This window comes from Branchiostoma belcheri, unplaced genomic scaffold, assembly GCF_001625305.1.
Source record: "Branchiostoma belcheri isolate BF01 breed outbred unplaced genomic scaffold, Haploidv18h27 scaffold84, whole genome shotgun sequence".
NCBI classification, from domain to species: Eukaryota; Metazoa; Chordata; class Leptocardii; order Amphioxiformes; family Branchiostomatidae; genus Branchiostoma; species Branchiostoma belcheri.
In genome coordinates this window covers 689,873-707,366 of record NW_017804509.1, presented here as the reverse complement: position 1 = coordinate 707,366, position 17,494 = coordinate 689,873, and the positions used below count along the sequence as shown (strand labels likewise).

At 45.6% G+C, this 17,494-nt stretch overlaps 1 protein-coding gene across 4 annotated transcripts; it reads right to left on the bottom strand.

The window, feature by feature from the left end:
* Positions 1-1,572: 1,572 nt before the first annotated feature.
* LOC109486962 (trichohyalin-like) lies at positions 1,573-14,403 on the bottom strand. Of its 4 annotated transcripts, none has more exons than XM_019790878.1 (15): positions 14,293-14,403; positions 11,797-11,969; positions 10,703-10,762; positions 10,291-10,364; positions 9,857-9,913; positions 9,314-9,483; positions 8,861-8,947; positions 8,408-8,489; positions 6,151-7,883; positions 5,452-5,590; positions 4,962-5,110; positions 4,641-4,773; positions 3,775-3,924; positions 2,571-3,191; positions 1,573-1,992 (listed from the first exon to the last, which is right to left on the bottom strand). In XM_019790878.1, exons 1-15 carry the CDS (start codon positions 14,308-14,310, stop codon positions 1,859-1,861), a joined length of 3,780 nt encoding a protein of 1,259 aa, XP_019646437.1. In that variant the 5' UTR covers positions 14,311-14,403; the 3' UTR covers positions 1,573-1,858. The 4 variants fall into 4 exon arrangements, with proteins under 4 accessions (XP_019646437.1, XP_019646436.1, XP_019646435.1 ...); XM_019790877.1 differs by lacking the exon at positions 8,861-8,947 and adding an exon at positions 8,716-8,771 and having other exon boundaries at positions 8,408-8,520; XM_019790876.1 differs by lacking the exon at positions 8,861-8,947 and having other exon boundaries at positions 8,408-8,576.
* Between the last annotated feature and the right edge of the window lie 3,091 nt (positions 14,404-17,494).

Genomic DNA, 17,494 nt, shown 5'->3' with positions numbered 1-17,494 from the left:
CGAGTATCTGTATCTGTATCTGTATAGCCGGTATAACCGCCTTTCGGCGTAACACACCAGCTTCGCAGGCACGCGGCGCGGCGGCAGCTGGCTATATTACACCGATCGACTTGTTACACCTAACCCTTGAACTTCTAGCTCTAGACATTGTTTAAAGCTATCTATTGACAGTGCCCCTACTGTACTTGGTGACAGTGAGTTCCACTCTGCGATAGTTCTAGGAAAGAATGAATTCTTGAACACCTCAATCCTTGGTTGATAACTCTGGTACTTGAATGCGTGGCTATTTCTTGTTCTCTTCTGAGCTGGTATTAGGTACTTAGTAGTTGGGACATCCACCAGTTTATTAGTCATTTTGTACATCATGCATAGTCTAGACATCTTTCTTCTGTCTTCAAGTGAGGTCCACTGTAGGTTTCTTTTCATTTCCGTGACACTAGCACCTCTTACATAGCTGTTCATACAGAATCTTGCAGCTTGATTCTGTACCCTTTCCAATTTGTCTTTGTCTTTCTTTGTATATGGATCCCATACTGTCGCAGCGTATTCTAGGTTCGGTCTTACAAGTGACGTGTATGCAAGTGATTTTACTCTCGTTGGACATGCCCACAGATTACGTTTAATCACTCCCAATGTCTGTTTCGCCTTAGTTGTGATATTATTAACATGTGCACCCCACTTCAGTCCGCTTGTCAGCGTGACGCCCAGATACGGATGGATTTTTGTGGTTGCTAAAGCCTGACCACAAAACTGGTAGCTAGTTGCATGTGGTGTTCGTTTGTTTGTTATGTGCATAATGTAGCATTTTTCGGGATTAAACTGCATGAGCCATTTACTTTGCCATTCTTCCAGGGTGTTCAGGTCTTTTTGGAGAAGTTGTGAGTCGGTCTGTGTAGAAAGCTCTACATACAATAGACAGTCATCGGCAAATAACCTCACATTTGAGTCAAGCTGATCTGGTAGGTCATTTATATACAAGAGAAAGAGCAATGGCCCCAGGACGGTTCCTTGAGGGACCCCAGACGCTACTTTAACTGGAGCCGACGCCTTCCCTTCAACCACTACTGTTTGCTCCCTGTTGGTCAGGAAAGCCTTTAACCAATTCAGCGTAGGGCCTTGGATTCCATAATACTCCAGTTTTGAGATGAGCCTGCCATGGGGGACTTTATCAAAGGCTTTAGTGAAATCAAGTATTGCTAAATCTACCTGCCGTTTACTGTTTAGTGCGCCAGCTATGTCATGGACTGTTAGTATAAGCTGTGTTTCTGTGGATCGTTTGGCTCTGAATCCATGCTGGTAATCCGTTAATATACTGTAACTTTCTAGGTGCTTCATGATTTGGCTATGGATGATATGTTCAAGTAGTTTGCAGGATATGCAGGTCAGTGAAACAGGTCTATAGTTGCTGGGGACCGCTCTATCTCCTTTTTTAAAGATGGCGCATATATTTGCATCCCTCCAATCTTTAGGGATTTCTGCAGTGTTTAGCGAGTATGATCTCCAAGCAGATGTTTCGGTACCCGCAAAGGCAATATAAAATTGACAAGACAGTATCCATTGGCCACCCTACTCCTCAGGATACTAGCCTCTACCAGGCTTCGGAAAGCGACTGGAAAGAGTAGTAATCGGCCAAATAGAGAGATAGCATGTCAGGGGAGTTGGTGGAGAGAACTGTTTGCCGCTCCCGAACTGTACTCGGAGAAGCGGACCAACTCCCTCGGCATGTTACGTCTCTATTTGGCCAATCTCTACTCTTTCCAGCCGCCTCCCGAAGCCTGGTAGATGCTACATGGATACTGCCTTGCCACCGTATGATCTGCTTGGAGATTAGTACGAATTCTTTGTTTTATTTTCCTTTCTACATCAGGCACAGGAGCAATGCCATGATCAGGCTGAGGAAGGCGGTTCCCCTCGGCACGGCAGCACCGCTCGTAGACTGGCGGTTCCGGGCCCAGTTCCGGTGGACAGGTTCGGGAGGTTCGGTCTTCCCGCCTGGTGTGGGCCATGCGGTGGTCGGCAGAGGAGGGGATTCAAGAGGGGAAAAATATTCGTTAATACTTCATGTAAGAATAAATGAAGGGATGAATTAATGAACAGATCAGATGAATGAATGGATGAAGTTATGAATTAATGAACAGATGAATGAATGAAGGAAGGAAGGAACGGATGAACGGATGAAGAAATGAGGGTCTATTATGATCATTGTGATCATCTAAGAAGAATATATGACAGCCACAGCCAGAATCGCATACTTTTGTTTTTATAGATGATACTCAAAACTGTTTAGTCTTTAAAATAATCCAATGCATTTTTTCTTAGATACTAGTAAATATTTTGTCTGTTTTCCATCTTAAGTTGATACTTTAACGGAGTGGTTCAATAATACAAGGCCTATACGACCACTTCTCGGCATTGAACTAGAAATATGAGAGAAACATGGCTATGTCAAGAGATGGCAGTGAACGTTTGATTTGAAAAGCTGTATATTGTAGGTTGGTGGGAAACACTTGTCAGGGAGGGAATTCCAAAACTTGGCCGTCCGGGGAAAGAAACTGTAAAAATATACTGACCTCTGATGGCATCTTCGAGGTCCTCTAGAGCTTCCTGCAGATCCTCTCCTGCAGCCTCCAAAACCTCCTCCTCTTCAATTTCCTCCTCAATTTCCTCCTCCTCTTCTTCCTCCTGCTCAATTTCCTCTTCTTCCTCTTCCAGCATGTCTTCCACGTCGTAGTCCCCCTCCATGCCGTAGTCGTCGCCGTACGGCATGCCGGTTGGGAGCGGGGTGGTGTACTGGTCGTTCCACAGCCAATCGTCGGTGACAGCGCCCCCTAGCGGATAATCTTCTTCGCTGCTGTCCTCTTCTTCGCTGCTCAACTCTTCTTCTTCTTCATCATCCATGATGCCGGCGTCATCAAAGTCGTCCTCTGGAGAGACGTCGCTTTCGACTGAGTCTTCCTCGTAGCTTTCTTCCAGATCGTCTTCTTCGAAGCTTTCGACGTCTGGTGTATCTACCTCCTCGTAGCTTTCTTCAGAAGAGTCGTCGTCTTCTTCTTCTTCTTCGTCTTCCTCCATGATCTGGTCGAAGACGGTATCGTCCTCCACGTTGTCGAAGGTTGACTCCGGACAGAGGTCTGACCGGACGTACGCCGTCGTCATGCCCAGGAACCCGACATGGTACGCCTCGATGTTAGCTGTACGTAAGAAGTACGTAGGAGAACTTTATTTCACGACAGTCATATAAGGTACGATGTATTGCAACAACTATTTAACTTAGTGCCTAGAGCAAATCTTCGTTCTTATAGACACAGAGACTAAACGGTACCTGATCCCAACCCTAACCCATTCAGACATAGAACTAGCTAGGCACGGTTCTGGAGGCGATGGAGGTTGCTGTAAGGAGCACATAGAATAACTTTTATTTCAGGGCGGTCATATGCTGTATGATCTGTTTGGAGATTGCAGGTTTCATTTTTACCATTTTGGTGGGCATAAAGAGGGACCTGAGTGATGAGGTCTGGCCTGCCTAAGGCGGATGGATACATGAGAAAATTAGGTCAAAAGTAGGGTTTGTTTACTAAATCAGCTGTAGCGGGAATTTGACCAGGTCGACCCCCTATTTTCTTTCTATATTTGGGAAGCCTTGTGGTTCTCTGGTGCTGAAAAAATGTTGAGATTGAAATGTGAGAAAGTACTTTCATTGTGACTTATTTTAGTGTATTTTACCATAGGCTTCTATGGGCAAGGGTAATAGTACTGTCTGCCCTGTATACTCACGTGTGATGGTGCAGTTCCTGACCGCGTCCTGCAGACAGACCAGGTGTGCGTCCAGCGCGTCACACCAGCGCGTCCCGGACCCCACCGACGTCACGAACTCAGCCACGCACGGACGCAGGATCTCCATAGGACACTCTTCTTCATCTTCTTCTGTGGACCAGAAGACATTCATCATTACCTTCGCTAAATACGTTATGTTTTGGGGTGAGTGTGTCTGCCTGCCTGTCTGTCTCTGTCTGTCTATTCGTCTATCTGCCTGTGACCAACATAACTCGAGAAGTTGTGAATGGATGTTTATGATATTCTATATGTTGGTAGGCATTGGCTCAATAAAAAATGTCCTCTAACGGCTTTTAAAGGTCCTGCAGCAGGACTTTCAGTTTTGATATCTCATGTTCTAGACATGCTGTGGTCATAATTTTGAATTTGATAGCTAGCTCTTCGCAATAACGTCATGAACGCAGCCACGCACGGGCGCAGGATCTCCATAGGACACTCTTCTTCCTCCTCATCTACTGTGGACCAGAAGGAAAACATGTTTACCGAAGGAAAACATATTGTTTTTGCTCTGCTTCCTCTTCCGTTCCAAACACTAATGGTCAATGACCAGAACCGGACACTCCTCATCATCTTCTGTGGACCAGAAGTATTTCATCATTACCTTGATTTGACTTGATTTGTTGAACAGATATACAGCCAGGACTGTACAACTAGCCGGAGGCTATTATAAATATATCATGTTGTAGACATGCTGTGGTCATTTGAATTTGATTGATATCTCTTGTGGTCAGTGAGTGTGCTTTAAGGAGAACTCAGATTTTCAAGAAATAAGAATATTTCACGCAAAAAGTTGCATATGTCCATACCTTCATCTTCACCGTCTGTTCCGTCCCTTTCTGCAATCTCTTCAAGTTCGTGCACGAGCTCTCTCTCCACCTCCTTCAGCTCCTCCCTCTCTCTCTCCAGTTCAGCTTCCTTCTCGTCCAGCTCGCCTGCGGCCTACATGACGTACAAAATTCAATTCTCAATTAACATAACAAACGTAACAGACAAACATCGGTTATACCGGCTATACAGATACAGAAGCTGGTGTGTTACGCCGAAGGGTTGTTATATCGGCTATACAGATACAGAAGCTGGTGTGTTACGCCGAAGGGCTACAGATACAGATCGATACAGATACTGACCTCCGGATTCTGTCTCTTCTGCTCCCTAACGTCCGCCAGCTCCCTGGAGACATCCTCCTCCTCCTGTCCGATCTCCTCCAGCTCCTCCTCCACCACCTGCCGGTCCTCCATCAGAACGTCATCCTCAACCTCCGGTTCCGGCATCTCGCCTATCATGAACAAATGAATGAATAACGGGTGGGTGAAGGTTAGACATCCAGGTAAAAAGATACGCCAAAAAACAGTTACTCAAGCAACTGGATATGATTTTGGAAACGGTCAGACGTATAGGCTGAATGGGGTTACCTAGTCTCCACCAGGCTTCTTTTGCGGGTTGAATAAATCGTAGAAATCGGCCTAAAAAGGGTATTAATTGGCCGGCTATCTTCTCTGGCCAATTAATACCCTTTTTAGGCCGATTTCTACGATTTATTCAGCCCGCAAAAGAAGTCTGGTGGAGACTAGGGGTTACCCAGCCGTCTTGAGATTAATAAGAAGTAAATCTCATCACCTTCATCATCGTCCGCTTCGTCCATCCCTTCTGTACCCCCAGCCTCCTCCTCTCGCTGATGCTCCACTTCCTCCATCTGCTCCATCAGCTGGTCCTCCTCCTCGGCGATCTCTCCCCGCATTTCCTCCAGCTGCTCCACCTGTAATTGTAATACATTTACAGGTTGAATTTATAATGCTCAATTTTTAACAATTCTCGTTATATTTCTGCTGTGGAAAGATGAAAAAGAAAACAGTTCAGATTTTGGCTATTTGTACTGTATCATGAATACAATTTTACAAATAAAGTTGCGGCATACGATATCGTGAGTTCGTTGTTTGTCTTAGTAATTTATGCTCGTTGCTATACCCCCCTCCCCTCCCCTTCGGGACGCCATTAGTGCTATTCCGGCCTATCGTATAGGCCGGGTAACTGTATAAAATGCGCTATACAAATATGCAGAATCCTCTGTATTATTAATTGATGTATTAATTGATGCTTAATGTGTAATTTACTATTAATTGATGCTTAATTTGTAATTTGTAATTTACTATTAATTGATGCTTAACTTGTAATTTACAATGTTGATAAGATAAGTTTTCTTGATAGCAGTTAAACATGTATGTAAATAATAGTTAATGAATTTTATGTAAAGGACTCCAGGAAGAATAGCGATGTATCATCACTAATGGAGCTTCCTAAATAAACAAACAAACAAACCTCGCGCCTGATCTCCTCCGTCGCGTTCTCCGGCGCTCCGTCAGCCTCCTGAAGGAGCTGGTTGATCTCATTGGTCAGCTCCTCTTGCTCTTCTTCCAGGTGGTCCATTTCCTGGCCCATCTGGTCCAGCTCATCTTCTTCTTCTTCTTCACCGTCATCTACGTCTACGCCGTCTGCTCCTCCCACGAGCCTGTCTTCTTCCTCTTCTACTTCCTCGATCTGTCGCTCCAGTTCGTTGACCATCTCTTCGGTGCGATTTTCTGCCGGCCCGTTAAGCAGCTCTTCGCGCTGAGCTTCCAGTTGCTCTCTTTCTTGCTCCAGAGCTTCCAGCTGGTCTCGGATCCACTGCTCGCGCGAGTTCTCACCATCTTCTTCTTCGTCAGAGAACGCTTCCTCCTCTTCGGAGAACTCTCCATCTTCGTCGTCTTCGTCCTCTTCTTGAAGTATCTCCTCCTCTTCTTGCATCAATTCGTTCTCCTCTTCGACGACTTCTTCAAGCTCCGCCTCAATCTCTTCCATCGCCTCCATGGTGCTGTTGTCCAGGGTGTTGTTGTTTGTGTTGAACAGTTCCTCGAGCTCCCTCTCCAGTTCCTCTCTCTTTTCCTCCAGGGCCTGTATCTGCTCATCGAGCATTCGTAGCTGCATCCCCCTTTCGTCGTCATCATCAGGCTCACCTTCACCCTCCCCTTCCAAAAGCTCTTCCTCTTCCTGCATCACCTCTTCGAGCTGTTGCTCCGTCTCCTCCAGCTCTCGTTCGTACTCCTCCGTGTCGCTCTCTGCGACGTCGGGCAGGGAGTCCAGCAGCCGCTCCATATGCCGCTCGAGTCGCTCCCTTCTCTCCTCCAGCGAGTTCCACGCCTCCTGGAGCGTTTGCCTGTCCATCCCTCCTTCTCCTTCTCCTTCTCCGCTGATGGCACCCTGTTCCCTCAACAGCTCGTCTTCCCGTTCGATGATTGCCTGCAGTTCCTGTTCAGCTTCCTCCACGGCCTGTCTGAACGCGTCCGTGCCGTTTTCTGGTAGTTCGTCAGCGGAGGCGTTCAACAACTGCTCCAGCTTCCTTTCTAGCTCCGCCCTCATCTGCTCCAGGGCCGCTATTTCTTCTTCGGTCTGTTGCATCCGCATTTCTTCCTCGGTGTCCTCATCGGGTTCCCCTCCTCCCAACAGCCTGTCCTCTTCTTGTACAACATCGGAAAGCTCCTGTTCAGCCCTCTCCACTTCTTCTTCGAATTCTGCGGTGCGGTTCTCTGGTACGCTAGCCGAGGCGTTCAGTAGCTGTTCGAGCCTTGTTTCCAGAACTTCCCTCCTCTGCTCCAGCAGTGTTAAAGCTTCCTGTATCTCTTCCTGCGTGTACCCCTGTCCCTCCGGCACCATTGGCAACCCGTCATCAAATTCTTCACCACCGGTGGCGATCTCATCCTCCTCCCTCCTTAGCTCATCTTCTTGCTCTTCGATGTCTGACATCTCTTGCTCCAGGTCCTCCGCGGTGATATTTCCGGGTAGCTCACCCGCCGACGCGTTCCTCGCCCGCTCAAGCAGCCCCTGTAGTTCCGCCCACCGCTCTTCAAGAGCCGCGATCTGCTCTTCGATCATTTGTATCGCCATCGCCCTTTGATCCTCCTCTTCTTCCATTTCTTCTTCAGCTTCTTCCTCTCCTCTCATCTCCTCTCTCTGTTCTTCCATGATGTCTCCCACCACGTCGATCAGTTCCGCAGCCTCCATCTCTTCAGACAACGCTGAGGAAAAGGAAAAATACATCAATGTTTCAACCTTACTGCAAGTTTTCAAACTTCACTAAGAAAGAGACGACTCTGTGTTTTGACTTATCACTTTGCATGTCGAACATAGATCTGCCCCAGGCACGGTTCTTGATACACATGGACTATTTAGAACCGTGCCCCAGCATGGCTTTGGATAAAGCACGGTTCTGGATACGCATGAAATATCCCAGAACCGTACCTGAGCATGGTTTTGAATGAAGTTCGATTCTGGATACTCATCCTTTTCCTAGAACTATCGCAAAGAGGAACTCTCTGTGACCAAGTACAGTAGGGGGCATCATCATATATTAGATGGCTTTAGACAATGTTTAGTGTTAGATGCTCAAGGGTTAGGTGTAACAAGTCGTTCGGTGTAATGTAGCCAGCTGCCGCCGCGCCGCGTACCTGCGAAGCTGGAGTGCTACGCCGAAGGGCGGTTATACCGGCTATACTGATACAGATAAAGAGACAAAACAGTTTCAGTGCCACCACAGACTAACCTTCCTTATCCAGCTGCTGCTCGAACTCCGCCGAGCAGATACCGAGCGACTCGTAGAAGATGACGATCTCCATGAGCGCGGTCTGGTACTCCCGCACGGCCTCCATGTCACACCTCACAGACGCGTTCGCCGCGCTCAGAACGTTGTCTCTGATGCAGTTGGCGTGGACCTGTAGGGCAGTGGGTACACTGATGAGTACATGTATGGTATGCTGGTGTGTGTGTGTGTGTGTGTGTGTGTGTGTGTCTGTGTGTGTGTGTGTGTGTGTGTGTACTGTCTGGTACTCCCGCACAGCCTCCATGTCGCACCTCACAGACGCGTTAGCCGCGCTCAGTACGTTGTCTCTGATACAGTTGGCGTGGACCTGTAGGGAAGCAGGGAGACTGATGAGTACATGTATGGTATTTTGGTGTGTGTATGTGCGTAGAAGATGACGATCTCCATGAGCGCGGCCTGGTACTCCCGCACCGCCTCCATGTCGCACCTCACAGACGCGTTCGCCGCGCTCAGGACGTTGTCTCGGATGCAGTTGGCGTGGACCTGTAGGGAAGTGGGTAAACTGATGAATACATGTATGGTATGCTGGTGTGTGTGTGTTGTCTGGTACTCCCGGGCGGCCTACATGTCACATGTTATTTTTGGTGTGTTTGTGTTTGCCTATCACTCTGGTTCTCTCTGGTTCTCTCTGGTTCTCTCTGGTTCTCTCTGGTTCTCTCTGGTTCTCTCTGGCGTGTGAGTTAGAGAATGGATGGATGAATGAATGAATGGATGAATGGATGAATGAATGAATGAATGAATGAATGAATGAATGAATGAATGAATGAATGAATGAATGAATGAATGAATGAATGAATGAATGAATGAATGAATGAATGAATGAATGAATGAATGAATGATCTATCTCACCCTAAAAGCCTCGCATATAGACGCCTGGTCCGTCCGGTTGATGTGGTCCATCAGCACGTTTCCGCACCGAAGCAGGATCTCGTGATCACACCTTATATGGTCAACGGCTGTTGCGTCATCGTCTTCGTCGTCCTCATCTTCGTCCCCTGCCTGACTGGGGCCACACAGGCCTGTGAAACGGCATGTAGAATGAGCATCCGACAAGAACACTGAAGATTTACTCACGTCAAGGAAGACAGACGCTTTGCAGAGTACTTACAGATTCATTGCACAGAACTTCGGCAGAACGTACTGCGCCTGCACGAAGCCCTGATTTTTCACGGTTTTCGTTGGATGTTTGGTCAACGTTGCATCAGAATTCTGCCTGTTGCAGACTATTTGTTTTATGACATATCATTTGGAAACTACAGACGGGATGTTAATTTTGTATACGCGAATACGACCTTATATGAGACGTGCTACGTATACCGAAGTGCATTTGCGTTTCTCTCCCTCTAACTGGTGTCGGGAACTGTAAGTAAGTAAATGTACAAAGTTACTTACGTGGTGACAGGACATATGGAGAATGAAGCAGCTCGAAGTACGACAGTTGTCCGTCTCCTACAAACAACATGGGAAATATGTATTAAGTTATTACAAAAGCATTTTTAGTACAATGTACAATGTACTTAGTTTTGCTTTTTTATAACTTTGATACCAAAGAAGCTGGACCACAATGCTTTAACTATGGTATCAGGTGTTTATTACATTAAAGTAGCAAAGTGCAGAACAGTAGCTAGTTGGATTAGACAATGTGAAGGTAAACATTATATTAATTGCTTTGCAAATGTTACGTGTCTAGTATTCTATTTGTTTCTGAACTGGGCATGGAAAGAAGGCAATAACTGGAGACATGGACTGTTAATGTGACATGCAATAAAACTGAAATGGAATTAAAAAAAATTATACTGAAAAAAACGCGACAGAAAGCTCCTTACGGTTGAGGTCGGAGTTTTGGAACATCTCCCGTAGGGCTTCCTTGTTCTTGGCCTGGTCGAAGTCCTGACTGAACCTGTCGAATTTGTCGTACATCGCCATGATACTGTCCGGCATCACTGCTAACATCGACGTCCTGAAGAAAAACAAAAAGAGTGTTGAAAAACAAACAAGCAAACAAACAAACTGTGTGCGTGCATATGTGTGGTTGTGTGTGTGCGTGTATGTATAGCTGAACTGTCGAATTTATCGTACATCGCCATGATACTGTCCGGCATCACTGCTAGCATCGACGTCCTGAAGAAACATAAAAACAAACGTTAGCAAGAAAAAAACTAGTGTGGGTGTGTATGGTAGTGTGGTTGTGTGTGGCTGTGTGGCTGAGCACTTCTGTGTGTGTCTGTATGACTGAACCTGTCGAATTTGTCGTACATCGCCATGATACTGTCCGGCATCACTGCTAACATCGACGTCCTGAAGAAACATAAAAACAAACGTTAGCAAGAAAAAAACTAGTGTGGGTGTGTATGGTAGTGTGTTTGTGTGTGGCTGTGTGGTTGAGCACTTCTGTGTGTGTCTGTATGACTGAACCTGTCAAACTGTCGTACATCGCCATGATACTGTCCGGCACTACTGCTAACATCGACGTCCTGAAGAAAAACAAAAACAGTGTTGAAAAACAAGAGAAAAACTAGTGTTTGTGTCTGTCTGTATGTCTCTGTGTGACTGTGCATATGTGTGTGTGTGTGTGTGTGTGTGTGTGTGTGTGTGTGTGTGTGTGTGTGTGTGTGTGTGTGTGTGTGTGTGTGTGTGTGTGTGTGTGTTAGGGCTGCGTACCTAAACGTAACATCAGGTACAGGTACAGGTACTGGTACAGAGGTTTAGGTACAGGTCCGGACCTGTACCTGTACCTGAACAATTTGACAAATTAACACGTGTTCTTCACTTTTTCAATCATGACACAGAAACAATAATAAAGTGTTGGAGGGAAGGGAAAATGACTGACCTCTGACCTGATTTGAGTTTGTTGACCAATCACAACCCTGGATCAGCCACACTCTCCCTGTCTCGCGATGTCTCGTGAGACTGAGGATCTCAAATCAATCGACGGTGTTTACGTCTTTTCCAGTGCTAATTTTTCGTCTTTGTGGTAGGATTTACCTATCTTTAGTCATATACATGGTGTAAACTAGCTATTTCGGTATATACTCGTTACTTCATGATCCGGTATTTTGGACCTGTACCGAAACGATTTTTACGGTATTGGACCGGTACAGTGTACCGGTCCGCAGCCCTAGTGTGTGTGACGTTTTTCAGGTTTTGATAACTTATAACTATTTGTAAAATTGCATTCAACAAGAGCATTAGATCCTAGCATGTTTGTTGTATCATTCAGTAGAGGTGTGACATCACGTATAGTTTCAAGTCCCCTTGGCTAATCGTAATATGGATAATAAAGAACATTCACCAAAATTCATCATATATCAAAGAAGCTTATTTTCGCTCACTTTGTGGTTGCGTCCTGGACTGGCTGTGGTGCCTCCGTCGCGGGTTGAACTTCTGAGGCGCTGGCAGGCGCTTCGGTCCCGTTGTGCGGTGGCGCTTCTGTTGGCTGTAGCGCAGCGCCCTCTACCGAAATTAGCACGAACGACAGGAAACACGCCGCCACAAACACACGCATCTGTGGATGGGAAAAAAAACAAACGTACGTTCGTATTATTTAAGTAACAATGACACGAGCATGCGAGAATGCAGGGCGTTAGATGTGTGTGTTGAATCTATTGATGATAGCACACAACACCCCCCTCCCTCTCCAAGCATGAAAATCTTTAGAAAAAACAGAGCCGGGGTAAAGTGGTCTTCTTGGACAGGTGGCCTTCTTAGTCGAGTCTTAAAATCAAGTTCGGGACCAGTAAAAGGTGGTCGGCTTGAAGAGATGGTCGCTTGGACAGGTTTGACTGTAATGTCAATTGTAGTTGTGACAAGTTTCGGTCAATACTGGTGTTTCACGTACACATTGCAATATTCGCGCACGCGACAGGGGTAGCTCGTGTAACAATGCATAGGCCCCCAGAGTCGCAGTTGTGAGATTTTTGCCTTAACTTAATCTACCCTGTTTTAACATTTAGCCATGTCATACCGTCAATTTTACAGATGGATTTCACTTGCGACGAAGTCCTTCTTATAAGAAGTTAATAACATATCCTTCAAGTTGGAAGCTACCATGCAAGTTTTCTATCCTTATACGCCGGGGGCATTTCGTTCGCCAAAACGTTCAATCTTGTCTGTGCTCAAAGCTGTAGAAAATATAATGATAAATTGCATGCAGACAGACAAGGTTATAATTAGACCTTTATGTTGAGTCATCTTCATATGCTGGAGGGTATGAATGGGGGATCCTGGCAACGCTATCCGGTAATTTGACGCACATTTCTACATGGACTATATTGTATGTATATGCTAGTTTCGGGAATCCCAATTGGTAAACTAGGCTACGATCAGCAATACAAATGAACGCTTCGGATACGATGTGACTTTGGGGCAATCTGGCACTCGACAACGCGATACGAACTATGTATTAAGAACGATTAATTCAGGATAACTAATGGGGATTTGTGAGAGATAGCTGTAGGTACGTCTCAAAGTCGGGAGAACAATCTCCAAGCAGATCTTACGGTGGCATGACAGTACTCATTCGCTAATGGTCACTCCTTTGGCCAATGCAATAACCCACCGCACTTATCGAAAAGAGTAGGGGACCTTCCCTGTGTGAGTGGTTCAAACCTTACAGTCCGGTCTTACACAGCTTGTACATGTACGTACATGACATGTACAGAACTGGTGTGTTACGCCTAAAGGCGGTTTACCGGTTATATGCGAAACAAACAATGATTACAACCTTGCCGCTGTAGGGTCAGCTTAGAGATTGCTGAAAAAGACATACATGTAGACTCCATAACTCATTCAGTTGCGAGTGCACGTACACTCTAGCCCCCAGGCGCTTACAAACAGTTGCGGTAGAACAGGTTTGGGTGCGGGACACAGTCTGGGTATTGTGCGCCGCCATTACTAAAATCTTACAAGCAAAGTCGAAGATTCTGTTGTTTTTTCTAGCGTTTTCCTCCGTGACAGTTTCTCAAATTGTTCCGACTGCTTTCGAATTTCTTTTTCTTTCCAAACGTTCACTGAAAACTCAAATTCCCCGCGTGGAAAGAAAGTGAAACTGATCCCTCGGACACTTTCCTTTTTTTTACCTGCGTGATAGCCAGTACTAAGTTCATAAACATTCTTTCAGCCCCCCATTCTCGGATTTAAAAAGGTACAAGAAATAAATACTTTTCAACATCTTTAGGAATTAAGAACTCTCAAGTCGAAGAAATTAGCAATTAATGATTTCATAAGACAAGACGCAACACCCGGAAAAAAGGGAAGTAAAATTAGTCGACTGTGACGACTGGTGACGACTGGGCTATGGCTGATATTTTGACAAGAACGTTTGTCTTGCCCTGTTAGAACGCTATTCTTGAGCCAAGAGTTTGTTGTAGTTTTTGTTAGCAGTATTTGCCTACTTGTTTATTTTCTGAGAGGTACTATTGCTTAGTCTGTGATAAACCATGGGGTAGAGAATGGCACAGTGTAAACTATTCCCCCACACTAAAACCTACACTTGACTTACGAGTATCTAAAACACGAACTTAAATGCAATGGAGAAGTTAATTCACCCACTAGACTGTTTCTAGTGCCAATGTGATGCGTTGAAGGCATTCTTGGTGTATTTTGGAAGCACTTCAACCCGACTACGCAACACTTAGCCCGGCAAAACTTACGGCATATGCACGTACATGTATGCGAACTTCGTGTGTGCATGCCCTACTTACAAGGCTATATATATGAACTATTTTGTCACTTGTACGAAAGTGTCACAATCTTTGGGTTAAAATAAACCGTATTTACTGAATAAGAAGCAAAATTCTCTATTCTGTAGCATGAAAACACAACGTTACCTTGACTGTTGTACGCATGGTGAGTGACGAGGAAGTTTTGGTGGCCGTTCCCGGCCTAGCTTCAGACGTTTTGTTCGGATGGGTTGTTGGATGAGATCACCTTTCTTGCCAGGTAAGTTTAACCTGAGCCTTGCGCTGATTGGTTAGGGCAGGCATGGGTCCGTCTGTGATTGGCTGCGGTGTTCGCGGGCTTGTCGCTGATTGGCTGCAGTGAGGTCTGGCTCGTCGCTGATTGGCTGCGGCGTGCGCGGGTCAGCGAACAGTGTAACCCGACGCCCGGCAGGCATCGCACCCTCTTTTGTGACGTATGAGGAAACGAAATATCAGATGTCAAAAATAGCACAGCGCGTAGGGTAGTTTGGTCAAAACAAATTCTCGTCTTTCTTTTCTTTTTCTTTTCAATGCACTTTAATTTCGGTAACGTTATATCTTGTTTTCAGGGTACCCTGAAAAGATTGAGACGAGATTGCATGGTATTGAAATAGTAATGAAGAACAGAACGATTTGAAAAGATGAGTACGTATTAAAAATGTGCTATTCGGTGACCACCTCTACACATGGACCCCCGCCCATAGTGGTAATACTTTTTTGGTAGTTTCATACATATAGCCTTTTTCAACTTACCCAAGCATCTTAGTAGAGTGTGTAGTGACCACCTAGCCTCTACCAGGCACCAAAAGGCTAGTAGAAATTGGCCGAAATACAGGAAAGTATACCAGGGGAGTCAGCCAGCCAGAGAGGATCCACTTTGCTTTGGATCTTCTCTGGTATACTTTCCTTTATTTCGGCCAATTTCTACTTTATTTCCAGCGATCCGCGGTGCCTGGTAGAGGCTACTGACCACCTGTTAATTTTGTGACCATTTTCAGCATGTCTACTTATTAGCCACTCTAGACAGTTTTTTTTTTCAAGGCCCCTGGTTAAAATCACCACAATCAAAAAAGGTTGTAATTAATGTTATTTTTGGGGGCTAAATATGTGTTGTTGTTGTTGTTGTTGTTTTGCCATGTTATCAGTTGTATATGTGTTTTTATTTCTGTATGAGCCATCGAAGATTTAGCCTCCATAGCATGCCAAAAACTGGGGGTTTTGGGGTCTTCATGGTCTTTAGGAGCCTTTATGTGCTATTTTCTGATTGCATATAAACAACATAGCCGGCCTGGTTAAACCCCCGTTTTAGAACTGGGCTAATCAGAAAACAGCCGAAGAACACCAAACCCCCAGTTCTATAAGCCTGCTACGGAGGCTTCGAAGATTAGCCTTTTGGGCTCAATGGCATAGAAATAAAGAGAAAGAGAAGGCCCGTGTAGGTGGGCTGAATTTCTAGGCTACAGGAATAAACAAGTGGATGTTAATATTCATAAGGGGACTTTGGTGCGAGGTTTCTTACCGAGAAAAAGTCTCCTGCACGATTCCCCGGGTAATTATCCCAGTAACCACCGCAGCTGTGGCGGGGTGCTTTGTTACCTACTGACCTGGTAATAATGGCACTGCCACAGGCTTCGTGCAGGCCCGTTTGTGTGTGTGTCTCTCTTTCTCTCTGTCTCTCTCTCTTTCTCTCTCTGTCTCTCTATCCGTCTGTCGCTCTCTCTCTCTCTCCCACTCTCTTTTCTCTGTCACTCATTCTCTCTCTCTCTCTCTCTCTCTCTCGTGCGCGCGCGCGCGTGTTCGAGTTTTGTGTTGTGTGTGCGCTCTCACTGCGTCCCCTCTGCGACCTGAAATTGGCCAAAGCGCTGAGAGAGCGCCAAGATGTCGCCAAGGTCGCCATGAGAGCGCAATGGGAGCACAGCGGTCTAAACAGTACAAACATGGCGACCTTGGCGCTCTCTCCGCGCTCTGGCCAATTTCAGGTCGCAGAGAGAGCGCGGCGAGAGCGCCGTCTAGTCGGACTGGGGGTATAAACTAAATGCTGAGGTCACAATTCCCACACGGGACCCGGCCGGACAGCTTTTGGGAACGAAAACTTCGCTACAAAAGACAACAAAGCACAGAAAACTTCTTTATGATAATCATGGACACTATTTCTGTACATTCTTGATATGAATAGTTAATTTTTCGTTCGTACAAGGTTTGGAAATGTGACCTAAACATAAGGCGGTGGCCACGCATTATGTTCATTTGGAGCAAGGACTTTCTTGTTTGGAGCAGGTTGGCTTCACGTCGATGAAGGTTAGACATCCAGGTAATACGATACGACAAAAAGCAGTTACTCAAGCAACTGGATATGCTTTTGGAAACGTCAGACGTTTCAGCTAGTATACATTAGCTTTCGTCAGTGACTGAGAGACCAGAGGGGCAAAACATATCCAGTTGCTTGAGTAACTGCTTTTTGGCAGGTTGGCTTCAGTTCGTGCTTACTTCCTGCACCAAGATTATACTTTTTCCTAAATGATGATGAGAGATTCTTTATTGACACAACAATAAGTACAGGGACCTCTGTATGATCTTCTACAACTTAAGATCTAACAAAGCTAAATACTAGTACATGACACTGTGTGGATAACGTCATCTTACGTACAGAATATATGTATGCGGTAACAATAAAGGTTTAGCTATTGTCTAACATGTATTTTCCTATTTGAACACTGTATTGGTTATCTCCTCTGAGAATGTAGTTGAATTTATCTATAGGATCATTAAACGTTCAATGACCCGATGATTTAACGATGTTCATTGAAGCGGTTGCCACAGAGCGTGTCTGAGGTGAAGTCGCGCTTCAGGTCGTTACAATCTGACGTTTAACTTATTTCTAGATCCTGACGCAACGATATAAAGTACGGTTGGATGGGCGCCGTGACCTATGACCCCGTAATCAGAGGTCATTGACCGGAGGAAACAATGCCTTGGCGCCGACTGACAGGTCGAGAGTGAAAGATTTTTCTTTTATATTCCAACATCTAATTACAAAACGTGGTGACGGCACACTCAAGTTGTTTCAACTTATATTAATGCCACTAACACAGGGGACAACACATGACTCATTTTCACCTGAGCGAAGCGAGGAAAGTGCTTTTCCAAGGGCAAGAGTGGTTCAAACCTTACAGTCCGGTCTTGCGCAGCTTGTACATGTACAAAACTGGTGTGTTATGCCTAAAGGGCGGTTTACCGGTTATGCGAAACAAACAAACAAACAAACTAGGATTGTGGCAGGGATTGTGGTAGTCCCTGACCATTTCAATAGTCTTTCTTCATTCGGCGATCA

What these genes read in the sequence shown, in the direction of transcription:
- LOC109486962 (XM_019790878.1), bottom strand. An exon ending in AACAGACGGTGAAGATGAAG is followed by an intron (nt 3,925 to 4,640) that starts GTATGGACATAT and finishes TCTGGTCCACAG; the next exon opens with AAGAAGATGAAGAAGAGTGT. An exon ending in CAGGAACTGCACCATCACAC is followed by an intron (nt 3,192 to 3,774) that starts GTGAGTATACAG and finishes TCTTACGTACAG; the next exon opens with CTAACATCGAGGCGTACCAT.